The sequence below is a fragment of the Prunus persica genome, chromosome G3 (genome assembly GCF_000346465.2).
Source record: "Prunus persica cultivar Lovell chromosome G3, Prunus_persica_NCBIv2, whole genome shotgun sequence".
Lineage (NCBI taxonomy): Eukaryota > Viridiplantae > Streptophyta > Magnoliopsida > Rosales > Rosaceae > Prunus > Prunus persica.
In genome coordinates, this window is record NC_034011.1 from 7,779,415 (window position 1) to 7,795,192 (window position 15,778).

The 15,778-nt window shown below is 33.9% G+C and overlaps 1 protein-coding gene and 1 long non-coding RNA gene across 2 annotated transcripts; one reads left to right on the plus strand and one right to left on the minus strand.

Annotated features, from left to right (window-relative positions):
- Positions 3,622-6,909, minus strand: LOC18784481. Its single transcript, XR_002270823.1, has 5 exons — positions 6,717-6,909; positions 5,511-5,562; positions 5,337-5,391; positions 4,456-4,554; positions 3,622-3,766 (listed from the first exon to the last, which is right to left on the minus strand). It is a non-coding gene; the product is annotated as an uncharacterized LOC18784481 (long non-coding RNA).
- LOC18782712 (shikimate O-hydroxycinnamoyltransferase) lies at positions 8,215-10,088 on the plus strand. Its single transcript, XM_007215344.2, has 2 exons — positions 8,215-8,748; positions 8,892-10,088. Exons 1-2 carry the CDS (start codon positions 8,329-8,331, stop codon positions 9,777-9,779), a joined length of 1,308 nt encoding a protein of 435 aa, XP_007215406.1. The 5' UTR covers positions 8,215-8,328; the 3' UTR covers positions 9,780-10,088.

Consider the following 15,778-nt stretch of genomic DNA (forward strand, 5'->3'; position numbering starts at 1 on the left):
TTCACCAAATATATGGGTTAAAATAAGTTCCATTAACATTTATACAGTCAATAGGTGTACAAGAAAGTTAAACTGAGGTTTCACACATATTTCACGTAATATGCACTAATGTTTCACTTAGTGTTCATCCGAACCTAACTTGTGCAATTATCGCCAATTAGAAGAGTCATAAAGCCTTTAATTACTCTACACTTCTTCACTGATCCTTCTGCAACCAAAGATTTGAAAAATAACAGAAATTGTCAACAACAAAAAAAATTTATCTAGCGAGAGTCGAACTGCAAAATCAAATGGTAACCGTACAACTGAGTTCTTACCTAGCGAGAGTCTAAGTGCACAATCAAATATCCACAGAGAAAATTGTTGAAGGGGCACAAGACCCAGATGGGAAATATCGATAAAATCAATTAAGTAAAAAAAGAGTTGAGAAACTTGCAAAACTTACTGAGCGGAAGAACATGGGAATATATAGGAGCAACCAAGAACTTAAATTGGGAGCCCGTGCTTCTCTTTCTAATAGCAGCCTCCCTTTCAACATATTCATGTACACAATTTGATATCAATTACTAATACAGAGAATAAATTTCTATGAATTGAAAGGCAAAATCTATGTTGTGGGTTTCGCGGAACTTACTGATTAGAGGGATTAGACGATGGGGGCCAGGAGGCCATGGCGGAAAAATTTCTGAAGATGAGAGGAGTGATGCTTTGTATAGAAATGGAAGCAAGGAAATGGGTAAATTAAGGGCATGATCTGACCTGGTTCCCTAAAGCACCTCACCACCCTGATTCCCACATGAAACTACCACGCACCAGACACAAAAAACCATTGACTCTTAGAAGTTGATTTACTCCTCCTAATCAACTGCCCCTCAGCACTTTGGAGATAGTAAAACCCAGTTTGTTTAGGATTCCTCTTCAAGAGAAAGGAGCACATCATATGGTGAATGCTCGGTTCAAATGAATTCACTTCATTCCATATCACGTACATGCTCTGCAACGTCCGATAAATGTTCTGATTCATCTGGATGAGGTGCAATACCCAGCAATGTCCAATAATTCACATCGTAGTGGCAAGCTTCCATTCCCACTCTTCAAAATCTCTCTCTCTCTATAAGAGCATTTCCACCAGTTAGCCCCTTGTCATGACAAGAGGAGCCCTAGGGCAGTTACTATTCACGTGAATAGTGGCTGCCCTAGCCCCCTCAGCAAAGTGTGTTTCCAGCAGTTTAGACTTGTCATGGCAAATACTATTCTTTTTTTTTTTCACAACTTTTTTTTACTTAAACAATTAATTTGGATAATATTTTCAGATAAGATTTTTGGGTTTCTACGTGTCAATACTATTCATATTAGATAATATTTTCGGATAAGATTTTATTTTATTAGTTGTATTGGTTGGTATTTATAGGAAAAAAAAAGTATGAGGATTTGGTGTTAAAAGTGAAGAGTATTGGTTAGTATTTATAGGCACTGGCGAACCCAAAATTTTTGTAGCAGAGGTGCAATATTGACTAAGTATGAAAAATAATTTTTTGGAATAATCATTTTCTCAAGATAATTTTTTGGCAGCTTTTATTCCTTACACATCAATAAATAAGAAAACTTGATTTTATGAAATTTTAATATGAAGTATACATTGACTTAATGAGCCATCATTTTTAGCCTAAATCGTATTTTGCACTAAAACCGATTTTTCATATTTTGATTTGATGAGAATTTGATTTTCTAGTATTTTTATTTGAATCCAAATAGAGGGTACTTCCTTATTTACATTGTAAACTTAAGTAAATGGAGTAATATAAAAATAAATGAAAATAAAAGGACAAAGACATTTACTTAAATGTTGAAAATGGAAATAAGGTATAGAGAAAAAAAAAATCAGTAATTTTTTTGGTATTTTTTTAAAAAAATATCATTGTATAAACATTGGCTATTGTTGGATTGCTGGAAAAAATATGATCGGAGAGCCTAGCGCTCGCCACGTGGACGATTTAAAAAAATTTGGACGCAGGGCTGACGTCGACGTGATGTCAGGACGCTGACATCAGCCTTGCCCTCGGGCCAGCCCAGTCTGCTGGGTCCCACTATTTGCCTGGGCTTGCTTTTGTTGCTGGAAACCACTTTTTTGTCCAAACCCCCTAGCTCGAGTCCATCCTTAGCTGCTGGAAATGCTCTAAGTAGATCTCTCTTCTCTTACTCCCACTCTGTCTCTATTCTTTAATCAACCTGTCTCTCATGAAACTTTTGTCGAACACATAATGGTGAAGTGGCAGCCTTCTCCGAATTCCAGCAGCCAAATTTGTGATGAGGCTTCCAAATTTAATGCCTTTTGTAATTTTTTAGATAGTTAACACATTTATTCATTTTTAACCATAAAAATCCAATATGTTTAGAAAGCTTCCTGAGAAACAAGGAAAAGAAGAATAAATTCTTGTTTTTCATTTCTGGGTAAAGCCAAGAAGCAAGAAAAAGAAGAATAAATTCTTGTTTTTCATTTCTGGGTAAAGCCAAGAAGTTCAATATTTGATAATTGTTAATATATTTTGTGAGTTGTTGAGAGATGAGATTTTGGGGCAAAGTTAAGAAGAAGGAAAAGAAAGAAAAAGACAGGACGTGGAGGGCGTGAGAAAGAAATAGAAACAAAAAAGGACGTTAACTTTGTCGTTAGTTGGATTAGGGTTTTTTTTTTCTTTTTCTTTTTTAAGTAAGAGTAAATTGGGTTTTTGTTTGAAGGATGATGTGTCAATTTTTAAGTTCCTTATATTAAATTTTAATGAGGTGTCATCTATATATATAAAGCAAAAGGCAGAGAATGGTGAAACATTCAAAATACCAGAAAATGCCCTTGGTTAATGCACATTAAGAATTAAAATTATTAATTAAATGAGGATAATATGGTAAATTCATAATTTTTCATATTAAAAAAATTAAAATTAAAAGAAAATTCAGATAATGGATCCTATTTTTATGGAACACAACTATCCATTATCTTTTTTAATTCGAAAATAAATTTAAATTTTTTTAAAAAAGCCTTTCGCAGGCGCAGAAGCGCGTGCAGAGAGGCTAGTATGAATAACAAAGTAAAGTAAATCATGACAGAGAAAATCAGAGCAAAAGATCCGGATACTACAGAAAGCTATATGTCTGCCGACGCTATTAAAAGCATGCTCCTTTCACAGTGTTTTTGACAGGCTATAAAGATTCTTTATAGCGGTGTATTCTTTATAGCATGTTTTCATTGCCATTGCATTTGTTTAATATATGGGAGCTTTAGTAATACACCCAAAATAGGAGCTGAAATTATAAAAAAATCCTACATGAAATTCAATTTAGAAACACACCCAAAAACCCATTTATTATATATGAAATGAGTGTTGAAGTTACTATAAATTACATTTTTGCCATTGATTAACTTAAAACAAGCCCAACACAAAAAATACTTAAAAAAATCCAAAACAAACCCTGCAAGCTCTAAGTACATTGTTAATACCATGACATAAAAGTACAGTGTTAATACGATGTCATAGAAGTACATTGTTAATACCATTTCATAGAAGTACATTGTTAATACCATGTCATAGAAGTACATGTCATAAAATTACATTGTTAATACCATTCCATAGAAGTACATTGTTAATACCATTCCATAGAAGTACATTGTTTATACTTTGTCATAGAACTATCTTGTTATTACTATGTCATAGAACCATGTTGAGTCCTTTCCAAAGGCATAAACTTCCCAGCATCACTGATCAACATTGTCCTGCCAGCTCCAACAATGAAGAATATTATTAATAACAAGATACCTCTACAAAAAAAAAAAAAGTACACTATTAATACTACGTCATAGAAGTACATTGTTAATACTATATCGTAGAACCATCTTCCTAATAAAAATCACATTCTGCATATCATAAACTTCAAGTGAATGGTATGGAGTTGTACACTTTTATCTTACCTATTATGCAAATGAAATGATGTAGTTGTTAACTTCTAAATAATCCTCATGATACTGATGGCTTTCCAATTCGAGCATAGGGTGCTAACATGCCAACCAAAGCAATGTCAACAGCTATTCCAACTAAAAGATCAGCAGCGTACAACTCAAACTCAGCCTAGAAATCCTTTCCCATTTTCTGAAAATGTTGCACAACAAGAATCTATGACTATCTACATTACAAAAGAGTCAAGGAAGAGAAATTTCTTCAATATTCAACAAGATCAACAACTATCAAATGTAACGGTCCAATTTGAAGGCAAGGTATATTTAATGGAATTCATAGGACTATCACCAATCCAAACAATGACCCACAAACTCAATTACTGATATTTACAGTGAAAAATGCAGAGCTACAATTCTTTCAAGAGAACTATTAATTTACAGTCCCTTGACTTGAAACACAAATTACTCAAAAACATTATTTACCAAAAAGAAAGATCACGAAAACAAACCTCTGTCCCAACTTTAAAAAGAAAGGAAGGATAAGCCAGCATACGATTTCGTAGCATAGAGCAATACTTCATCAAAAAGCCCAGTGGCCAAATTGACCCCTGAAATTCGAAAATATATATATATATATAAATTAGAAACCCAATAAGTAACTTAGCAAAAACCATATATCTGAAGATTTTTCAATAGAAATGGAGACCAACATACAAACAATAATTGGACAATACTAGAAAAAACCATGAATATGGAACCATAACAGGAAACCCAAAGTCGTATCAATACCTGATATGTCTTTCAGGAACTTGACTCAATAAAGCATTAATAACTAGAGAGTTATCGAGGTACAAAGGCAAAAGCTTGCAAACAAATAAATAGTACCAACAACAACAAAAAAGTAAACATTTCCTTACTAGAACCATTGCATCAAAAGGCAACCCTGCACCAGCGGAAGGAGCAACAAAAGATGTGCTAATTCCAATTTTATCATATGGGGAATGAAGAGATACTCCCAAAAAACCAGCAGGAGGTCTAGTACCAGAAGCATTTGTGGAATTCTCATTCACTTCCCCATTAGTTGTAGGCCTGAGCTGAGTATGGACTTTCACATCATTATCTGTTGCCCAGAAGATTATGAAAACAAATCAATCAGGATGAAGCATTTGGTTAGGGGTGCATGTCCCAATTTAGGACCATTACAGAATTCCTTGTCCTTCATTCAAGTAAGTCGGAAACTATCCCCTTTTCTTTGCAAAATTGATAGATGAGGGATGGGCAACAAAAACAAGCCACAAAATTGTTCCCTCCCACAACGAAACTCAGAAATCCTGATTAAAAATTCTCACACTACAAACGCAAAGTATCTAATGAGAAATAGGTACCATACCAGCAAATTGCATGCTTCCAGACCCATTGTTCCTTTGAGTGTGGTGGTTGTCTTCCTAATAGATGAAATCCAAGATTACTTTAACTTCATGCATAAATATCATCTAACCATCACATACAACAAAGGGCCAAAATCCATCACATATGAGCAGACATAATGAAAGGAAATTCTTACTTTAGTGTTGCCATCACTGCCATCTGTCAAACCATCAATATTTTGTTCCAAACTGCACATGGTCATAGAATCAAAATTTAGATTGGCTACATCCAGAGACAACATCATAAAACTTACTGGAAGCCACTGCTTGACAATTAGTATGGTCTAGGGCAGATGACAAATAGTTTTTCTATTTTTCTATTTTGAAAAAGCCCATCTTTCACAGCAATGTAGCTGCAAAGTAAGTCTACCCTGCTACACATGTTTAGATGCACACAAAAGTATAGATATATGACCTATGAGAAACAGGTACACACACATGCTGTAAAACGCAGGCAACATATATCAGGGATAACTCCCTTAATATAGTTGTCATAATTTAAAGTGAAGTCAAACTTCCCGGGAAAGAGACCTATCTAACTAAAATTAGATCTAAATAACATCAATGAGACCTCACAATCAAGCTAGATAAAAAAAATCTTCAAAAATTATTGAATTAACAATCCTTTAAAAGACGTGTACGATATCCATCTAATCCTTGCTAGTGACAAAGCTCTGAACCCAGAGTAGGCAAAGGGTTCACAAAAACAAGAGATACCCAGTGAGTCAACTCGAAACACAGCTTCAATTATGAATTACCAAGGTCCTGAGCAAATCTAAACCAATCCAATCTTCCATTAAATTGGTGAGATGATGGAATAAGACCAAACCGATGAATAATTTAACACTCAATTCAATAACTGGGGAGCTAAAGAACAAAATCACAAAACAGAGGCCAAATTTCAGACCATCAATTAAACTTTCACTCAATTTTCTCTTCATCCAAACAGATGGTGGTATCTAATTTGTTCAAATCCGCACTTCACCAAATAGATCCGCACAAAAAATCAACATAGTTACAACAGTTCATCACAAATCCATACGTACAATCGTGTGATCTATATATCAGTTCCGACACAGAAACATCAAATTCTAACAGTATTAACCACTTCCATAAAAATCAGATCCAAAAACCCATTAATCTAGAAACATAAATCGAAACCAAATATCAACAATTAAATGCAAATATAGATATACGAAATTAAAGATTATGAGTCGGAGAGAGAGAGAGAGAGAGAGAGAGAGAGAGAGAGAGAGAGAGAGAGAGAGAGAGAGAGAGAGAGAGAGAGAGAGAGAGAGAGAGAGAGAGAGAGAGAGAGAGAGAGAGAGAGAGAGAGAGCAAACCAGATTAGAATGAGAGCTAGAGGAAAGGGCCTCGAGCTTTGTAAGTCATCCGTGGAAAGCAGAAACCGGAAGAAATTGGAAGCATTTGGATCCAGAGAAACAGAGTTGTGTAAGAAACGAAAGTGAAAATTTCATAACGGAGAGAAATAACCGAAAGGTCAAAACCGTAATCTAACATAGTAAATAAATCCAAAAATTGACAGCTGTCGATTTTTGGGTTTATTTTGAGTGTGTTTCTATGTATTAAATAGTGTAAGGTATATTTATAGTTTCATGTCTAGGAATGGGTTTTTCACTAATTTTTTATTAATATATCTCTTCCATCTTTTAATTTGGCTGAAAGAAACAACACTATATATAAGCACCACAAGAATGGAAACGCACATCTTCTACTAAATAAGTTGCTGCCAATATTTTTCCATTATGAGATAAACTAAGTAGATCATAGTGCACAGGAGCACTATCCAAATCAAGTGTAATTGGAAACACATAACTGCTAACACATAATACGTAACTGTATTTTCCTTTTCATTTTAGGATAACACTGATTACCTTCTAATGTGGATAAAATAATCTTCTATGCTCTTGCTCTTCATCTTCTTCGAGTCTTGTATTTCCTCAACTACAGCATTATGTATTAGTTAAAAGGGTTAGTTACATTTTTGGTAATTGAGATTTGGCTCAAAATCAAATTTGGTAACTGTAATTTCAATTTTTCTGATTTGGTCATTGTACTTGCAGCTGTTAACAAATCAAGTCTAATGTCTCAATTATGTCAATTTCATTAATTAAAAAATATTTAATATTAAGTTAAAAATAATTAACTTCAATATAAAATTTAAGTATAATATATTTGAAAAGAAAATTAATAAGATTAAAACTTAAATTTAAAAAAATTACCAATATATATATATATAAAATATTTAACGGTGAGTGATCACAATATCTTGGACTCCTGTGGTCAAAGAAATTGGGACTATATATATATATATATGCCCCCTCATCACTATTGAAATGAAATGAATAATTGGTGGACCAAAATTATACTGGAGCAAAAGTTAGGAAACCATTTCTATCAAAAATTCTATTTTATTTGAGTATGTAAAAAAAACATGTAAGAAGATACAACAATTGATCTAAAGCTATTGAACTGTACTATTGCAAGTTAAAATGCAATTCAATTCAATAGATGTAAAAATAGTTTAGCAACCTTTTTTAAAATTTTTTTGGGTAAAAACCATGAGGTGTTCCCACACCCGAAGGGTAGAATTAATCCCTACTCGAGGTTCGGCTTGCCCCTAACTGCAAAATACTTCCAACAAATTTCGAACCATTACCATTTAAGTACTAAGTAGCTCGCTAGCTAAAAATAGCAGTTTACCAACCGCATCACGCTTGTGATTGTCCAACAACCATTCTGAATGCTCTGAAAGACATGAAATAATACAAAAGGGCTATCTTTATTAGACAATGAAAAGCACGTGGTAGAGCAGTTTCAATAAATGAGGGTGCGTTCCATCAACAATGATGCGCTGAACCTCCATACTTGAAGCTTAGTGAGAAAATATATTAGAAACTACAAAGGTTTGGAGTGTTAGGCAGGGCCTTGCAAATGTCAGTCAACGTGAGAGTGAGGGAGTCAGTGGTGGTGAAGCCAGAGGAGGAAACGCCAAAACGGGCGCTGTGGATATCGGACTTGGATATCGTGATTTCGGCAACTCACCTTGGAAGTGTTTACTTCTACAGGAGGCCAAACGTTCAAAACAACTGTGTCTTGGATTCGGAGGTGCTCAAGTGCTCCCTTGCCAAGGCCCTCGTGCCCTTCTACCCGGTGGCCGGCCGCCTGAAGCTGAACGATGAGGGACGTATCGAGATGGATTGCAATGCAGAGGGAGTGCTGTTTGTTGTGGCGGAGACTGCCTCGGTCCTCGATGATTTCGGGGACTTTGCGCCGACTCTTGAGTTCCGGAAGCTCGTTCCTGCTGTTGATTATTCCGCTGGGATGTCCTCTTATCCCCTCTTGGTGGTACAGGTATTCAGAGAAAGAGAGGAGACATTTTTTTCACTCCTTTCTTTTATTTCTCTTGCTCATAATATCATTCGGGACAATTCTTGAACCTGATATGACTTAAACTTACAAAGTATGGTTCTGGTTTTACTCTGTTTATGCATCAGGTCACATACTTCAAATGTGGTGGAGTGTCACTTGGTGTTGGCCTGGAACATCGTGTAGCAGATGGCTTTTCTGGTCTCCACTTTGTAAATACATGGTCTGATATCGCTCGAGGTCTTGACCTTACAATTCCACCATTCATCGACAGGACATTACTTCGTGCCCGAGACCCACCACAGCCTGCATTCGATCACACTGAATACCAACCTGATCCACCCATTAAAACCGGTACAAAAGCTGTAGGTGATGAGAGCGCAACGGTATCCATTTTTAGATTGACACGGGAGCAGCTCAACATCTTGAAAGCCAAGTCTAAGGAAGATGGGAACACAATCAACTATACCACATATGAGATGTTGGCAGGTCATATTTGGAAATGCGCATCCGTGGCACGTGAACTTCCTGATGATCAAGAGACCAAACTACATATTGCAGTTGATGGAAGGTCCAGACTGCAACCCCCCCTCCCTCCTGGTTTCTTTGGCAACGTGGTTTTTTCAAGCGCACCAATTGCTGCAACAGGGGATCTCAAATCAGAACCAACATGGTATGCTGCAAGCCGTATTCATGATGCTGTTGTGCGTATGGACAACGATTATCTTAGATCAGCGCTGGACTATCTTGAACTTCAGCCTGACCTGTTACCCCATGTTCGCGGAGCTCATACTTTTAGGTGCCCGAGACTTGCAATAACTAATTGGTCTAGGCTGCCGATCTATGATGCTGATTTCGGTTGGGGTCGACCTACTTTCATGGGGCCTGGTGGAATTGGATATGAGGGGTTGGCTTTTGTGTTACCAAGTGCAACAAATGATGGAAGTTTATCAGTGGTCATTTCTCTGCAATCTCAACGTATGAAATCATTCTCCAAGTTGTTGTATGAGATATAAGGAAATGAAATGCGTCGAATGGGAACAATACGTTGAACATACTTCGGGCTTCTATCTCGTGTCCTCTGAGTTCTGGGACTTCGGAAAGCAGCTGTTTTAGAAAAGTTCAAGTGGTCTTTTGTGGCTAATATATATTAGAGTATCTGTTTTAGGAACATCCTAGTACTGAATAAGATTGTCAGAGTATCTGTAAGCTTTGTTTAATGCTGTGGAGGACTTCTTTTTCGGAGTATCTGTAGTTTACTGTGATTCTTAATAAGATTTTCTTTCTCCATGAAACAAAAACATACTGAATCACTTTGGTTGCATGAAGGTTAGTGCCTTTGGTAAACCTGCACTTCGGTTATACTTTCAGAAATTTTGGTTTAATGCAAGAGCATTTGTAGCTTTTTTATTTCTCACTGCGAAAAAAGGAAGAGTTAATAATCACACTACAGTCCAAACCTTTTAAAAGAGGTTCCATGTGGTTTTGTCAGGCTGTGTGGTCGTATTCTTTTGTCAGCTGGTATTATCATAAATACTTGATATTATCATTTGTCCTAGGTGCACCCATGCACCATTTGTCCTATATGATGTTCTTAGATTTTTTAAAAAATTGATTATCAATTATACAAGTTATCAAGTTTTTACTTTTTGAAAATGCAATTGCATAAGGGTTATGCAATTATGCTATTTTTGTTTGGCAATTGGTATATGATTGGATATGTTATTTTTCAATTGAGTTTATTCTTTTTGACTCACGATGACTTGCGTATGAATTTCACAATGGTATTTGTTTACTTTTATAAATCTAAAGTTATCGTTTTAGAATATTCTTTTTTTTTTATGAGAACTGTTTGACTTTTTTTTTCCTTTTGATTTCGATATGTCACTTCATTGTAGCTTTACTTAAGTTCATTATGAGTTGCTGGTTTTATTTATATGAATTATGATGGCTAGTTGTGGTTAATTCCTCTGTATTTTATGCCTAGTTTTTAAAAATCAATTGAGGTTGATAGTTTTAATTTTTTGTTACTTTTGTTTCATAGAATTCGTGAATGTGCATCAATATTTATTTGAGAGCTTGAAAGTCTTTATCCATCAAAATTTTTCACCTCGAGTTCTATCTATGTAATTGGTTGAAATCAATTTCTAAAATAAGAACTATGTTACTTGTTGAACTCTATGTTACATGGTTGTACTTTTGTAGACATCCACGAAGTACTATAAATTTATATTCTTTTCCTAACATGGCCGTGTATTTTACATTACATTGTTATGATTAAAATCAAGAAAAACAAGTAGAAAAGTAGAAAATTTACAAGTTTTCTCGTAGATTACAAGATTTTCAGTTGTGTTTACAACGATAATGACATAATTTTACTCGTCCAAAGTCCATTCTTACCTTGGTACTATGTATCATTTTCTTTGTAAATTAGGGTATTACAATGTTATGGATTAGGGTGGACTATAATGTTGTTACAATTATTTCAATTATTTCACAACATTTGCAGATTTTTTCATGATTCATGAGTTAGGGGTTGCTTTGTATAACTTGTAACCAAAATCAATAAAATTGGGGTAACTTTATATAAATCCAATTGGCCAAACTGAAAAAAAAAAAAAAAATATTTACTTGTAACCAAATACAATTTTTTAACATCTAAACTATTCTTTTTATTTTGTTATTTCTTAAATGTGAATAAATTACTAGAAGGAACTAAAATACGACTACATAGTATAACTCATTTATGTATTTAATATCAATCAATGATAAGATATTCAACTTTTAAGACATAATATCAATAAATATCCACTTGTATTATAATAAATATTATATGACATACTCTGAAGCCACACTATAATTACTTCTCAAGATGACATATTATTATATTAAAAAATATATGTATTCTTGCTTATTCTAAAAATAACTTAAAGCAAATGTCTTATAACAAAAGATGACTCATAGCATCTTCCAACAAAAAATTTCCTTATGATCCGTCTCCCTTTTTTTGTTCATATCTTCGTAATATAATTGGTTCATGTTCCGATTAAAAAAAAGTTAAATAAGAATATATAATAATATAATACTTAAATAATATATATTGCACTTTATAATCAATATAGAATACATAAATATGATATTTACATATAATATGTACAATTTCAACTAAAATACTCGAATTTTATATAAGTATGTAACATAACAAAATACTAAATGAGGCAATGAAGGAGAAGAAAGTGATTGAGTTACCATTACCAATTCCTTAAACTCGTAACTTACAAGTTTTTGTAACAATTTACAAGGTTTTGCTCTTAGATTACAACATTAGGGTTCACCGAATCCATAATGTTGTAAATCAGCCTTTTGCAAGGATATGGATCCATATTACAAGGAATTGGTAATGATGAACCGTAGGGAAGCAAAATGGGTCCTTATTCTAGTAAACAATGGTTTACAACATTAAGGATTTGTATTACGATGCTTTGGACGCAAGAGTTCCATAAACTTGTAAAGTGGATCCGTAATCTCATAGATTACAATATTTGGGTTCCCATTTATCCGTTTTTGCAATCTAATTACAAGTTTAAGGTTCTTCATATTCCATAATCTTATAATACCCATAGAAAGGATCCCCATTACAAGTTTATGGAATGTCGAGGTCCAAAACATTGTAAAAGGGGTCCTTATTATTGTAAACCCTTGTGTTTACAAGAATAAGGACCACATTTACTTCTCCAAGGTCCACCCTTATAATACCTTAACATTATAAGAGAGATCATTTCTAATGTAAATTATTATAGTATTACAAGATTATGGATTATAAAGAACTTTAAAGTTGTAATCATGGTGCAAAAACTTGTAAATAAGAATCAAAATATTGTAATCTATGAGATTAAGGATCCATTTTACAAGTTTATAGAACACTTATGTCCAAACCATTGTAATACAAGTCCTTAGTGTTATAAACCGTTGCATTTACAAGAATATGAACCACGTTTACATTTTCAAGGTCCACCATTACCTTAACTTTGTAATAGAGATCCTTTTATTGTAATTTATGAGATTACAAATTTATGGATACACGTTACAAGTTTATGGTACATGGAGGTCCAAAATATTGTAAAAGAGGTCCGTAATACTATAAACCCTTGTGTTTACATGAATAAGGACCACATTTACAACGTTGAAGTCTACTCTTACCTTATCATTGTAAGAGGGATCATTTCAATTGTAAATCAGGATATTACAACGCTATGGATAAGGAAGAACCTCAAACTTGTAATCATAGTGCAAAAAATCATAAATGAGAATCCAAATATTGTAATGTACGAGATTAAGAATCTGCGTTACGAGTTTATGGAGAGCTTACGTCCAAAGCACTGTAATACGGGTTCTTAATGTTATAAACCATTGCATTTACAAGAATAAGTACCAATTTTACATCTTCAAGGTCCACCATTATCTTAACCATGTAATAGAGATCATTTCTATCGTAATTTAAGATATTACAAGTTTATGGATACACTTTACAAATTTATGGAACATAGAGGTCCAAAACATTGTAAAAGAGGTCCTTAATATTGTAAACCCTTGTGTTTATAAGAGTAAGGACCACCTTTACTTCTCCAAAGTCTACTTTTACTTTATCATTGTAAGAGGGATCCTTTCAATTGTAAATCAGGATATTACAACGCTAGGGATAAGGAAGAACCTCAAAATTGTAATCATGGTGCAAAAAATCATAAATGAAAACCCAAATCTTGTAATGTACGAGATTAAGGATCTGCGTTACGAGTTTATGGAGAGCTTACATCCAAAGCATTGTAATACGATTCCTTAATGTTATAAACCATTGCATTTACAAGAATAAGTACAAATTTTACATCTCTAAGGTCCATAATTACCTTAACCATGTAATAGAGATCCTTTATATTGTAATTTATGATATTACAAGTTTATGGATACGCTTTACAAATTTATGGAACATGGAGGTCCAAAACATTGTAAAAGAGGTCCTTAATACTGTAAACCCTTGTGTTTATAAGAATAAGCACCAAATTTATTCCACCAATGTCCACTCTTACTCTCTTCTTATACAAGGGTTCCTTGTTGTTGCAAATTATGGTATTACGAGATTAAGGATGGCTTTTACAATGTAATGGAACGACTATGTCCATTTTAGTATAATACGAATCCTTAATGTTGTAACCACCACCTTGTTTACAAGGATAATGACTCAACTTACTACTCCAAGGTTCATTCTTACCTTAACATTGTTTTGGGGGTCATTACGAGTTTTGTAAATTACGATATTACAAGATTAAGGATCTCTTTTATAACTTTATGGAACCTCTCTATCCATAACAATATAACGGAAGTCCTATATATTGTAAACTCCTTTGTTTACAATGACAAGGACCAAATTTATTCCACCAAGGTCCACTCTTACCCTATTCTTATACAAGTATAAGGACCCAATTTACTTTCCTAATGCCCCAAGTTACCTTAATATTGTACTATATGTCTTTATCTTTGTAAATTACGATATTTCAATATTAAGGATGGGTTTTATACTTTTATGGAACACACCTGTTTAATATAAAGTTGTAAATGTTTGTGTTTATAAGTATAAGGACCCAATTTACCTTCCGAATGTTCCATTTTACTGTTTGTCAATTGCAATTTTGAACTTACTATTTGTCAATTGCATTATTCAATTTCAATTTTCCACTAACTGTTTGTCAATTGCATATGAGTCCTTACTATTGTAAACCCTTTGGTTTACAAGGATAAGGACCTAATTTACTTCTCTAATATCTCTCATTCCCTTTATAAATTTATTTTATTAATTTTAGTATCTTTTAAATACATGTTTACAACATATTTACAAAGGCCAAAAATCGCATTTTTTTTACCCAAAAAAAACTTATTCACTTTGGGGTTACAAAAGCATTAGGAATGGGAAGTGAAATCATGTGGAAAACGAAGTCAAAAGTGAAGCAAATAGGGTAATTGATGGTAACACACACACACACACACACACACAAAAAACAAACAAATAGGGTAGGGTAATTGATGGTAACACACACACACACACACACACACACACACATATATATATATATATCAACAAACAAACAAATAGGGTAATTGATGGTAACACACACACACACACACACATATATATATATATATATATATCAACAAACAAACAAATAGGGTAATTGATGGTAACACACACACACACACACACATATATATATATATCAACAAACAAACAAATAGGGTAATTGATGGTAACACACACACATATATATATATATCAATGGAAATTGCCAAACAAGAGACAAATTTCCCATCGTCATTTAAAAGTGAGATCCGACTTAACAAAAAAGAGCTTAACAATAAAAGTTAATAGGGTTATTCACAGCAATGGTCCCTCAACTATACCCGTAGTTACATTTGGGTCATTGAACTCAATTATTAGCTGTAGACGTCACTGAATTAGGTGTTGTGTTGCACCATTAGTCTTTCCGTCAAATTTTGTTAAATTTTTTGTCAAAAGTAAGGATAAATTTGGAAATTCATCAACAACCTTCTCCTTCCTCCACAACCCTCCATTGCCGCAACCCAATCCTTGCCGACACCAAAAAATTCAATTAAAAAGATGCCGCACAGCACCAAGAATATTTTCAAATATTTATAATAAATACCTTCAGATCAGCAAACAAATTCAAGATCTCGCATTTTAAGCCGCTTACGAGAACCCAAGTCACGTTCTTGTCCCAATTCAGTACTCACATGTTTTTCCCCAACAATCTAAAACAACCCAAAAAATAAGCAGGAAAAAGAACCAAACTTTGAATCCGATCTGGGTATCGAAACCAACCTTTCTCCTAAATCACATCGGTCTTCCATAATCTTCGAACCCAATTCAAATACACCAATTTAAAACCCAACCCTTTTGCAAGAGCCACTAAATTTGACTCATGGGTGCTAAAATTTGTAGACTTTT

What these genes read in the sequence shown, in the direction of transcription:
- LOC18782712 (XM_007215344.2), top strand. Translation starts at nt 8,329, where the DNA reads ATGTCAGTCAACGTGAGAGTGAGGGAGTCAGTGGTGGTGAAGCCAGAG. An exon ending in ATCCCCTCTTGGTGGTACAG is followed by an intron (nt 8,749 to 8,891) that starts GTATTCAGAGAA and finishes TTTATGCATCAG; the next exon opens with GTCACATACTTCAAATGTGG.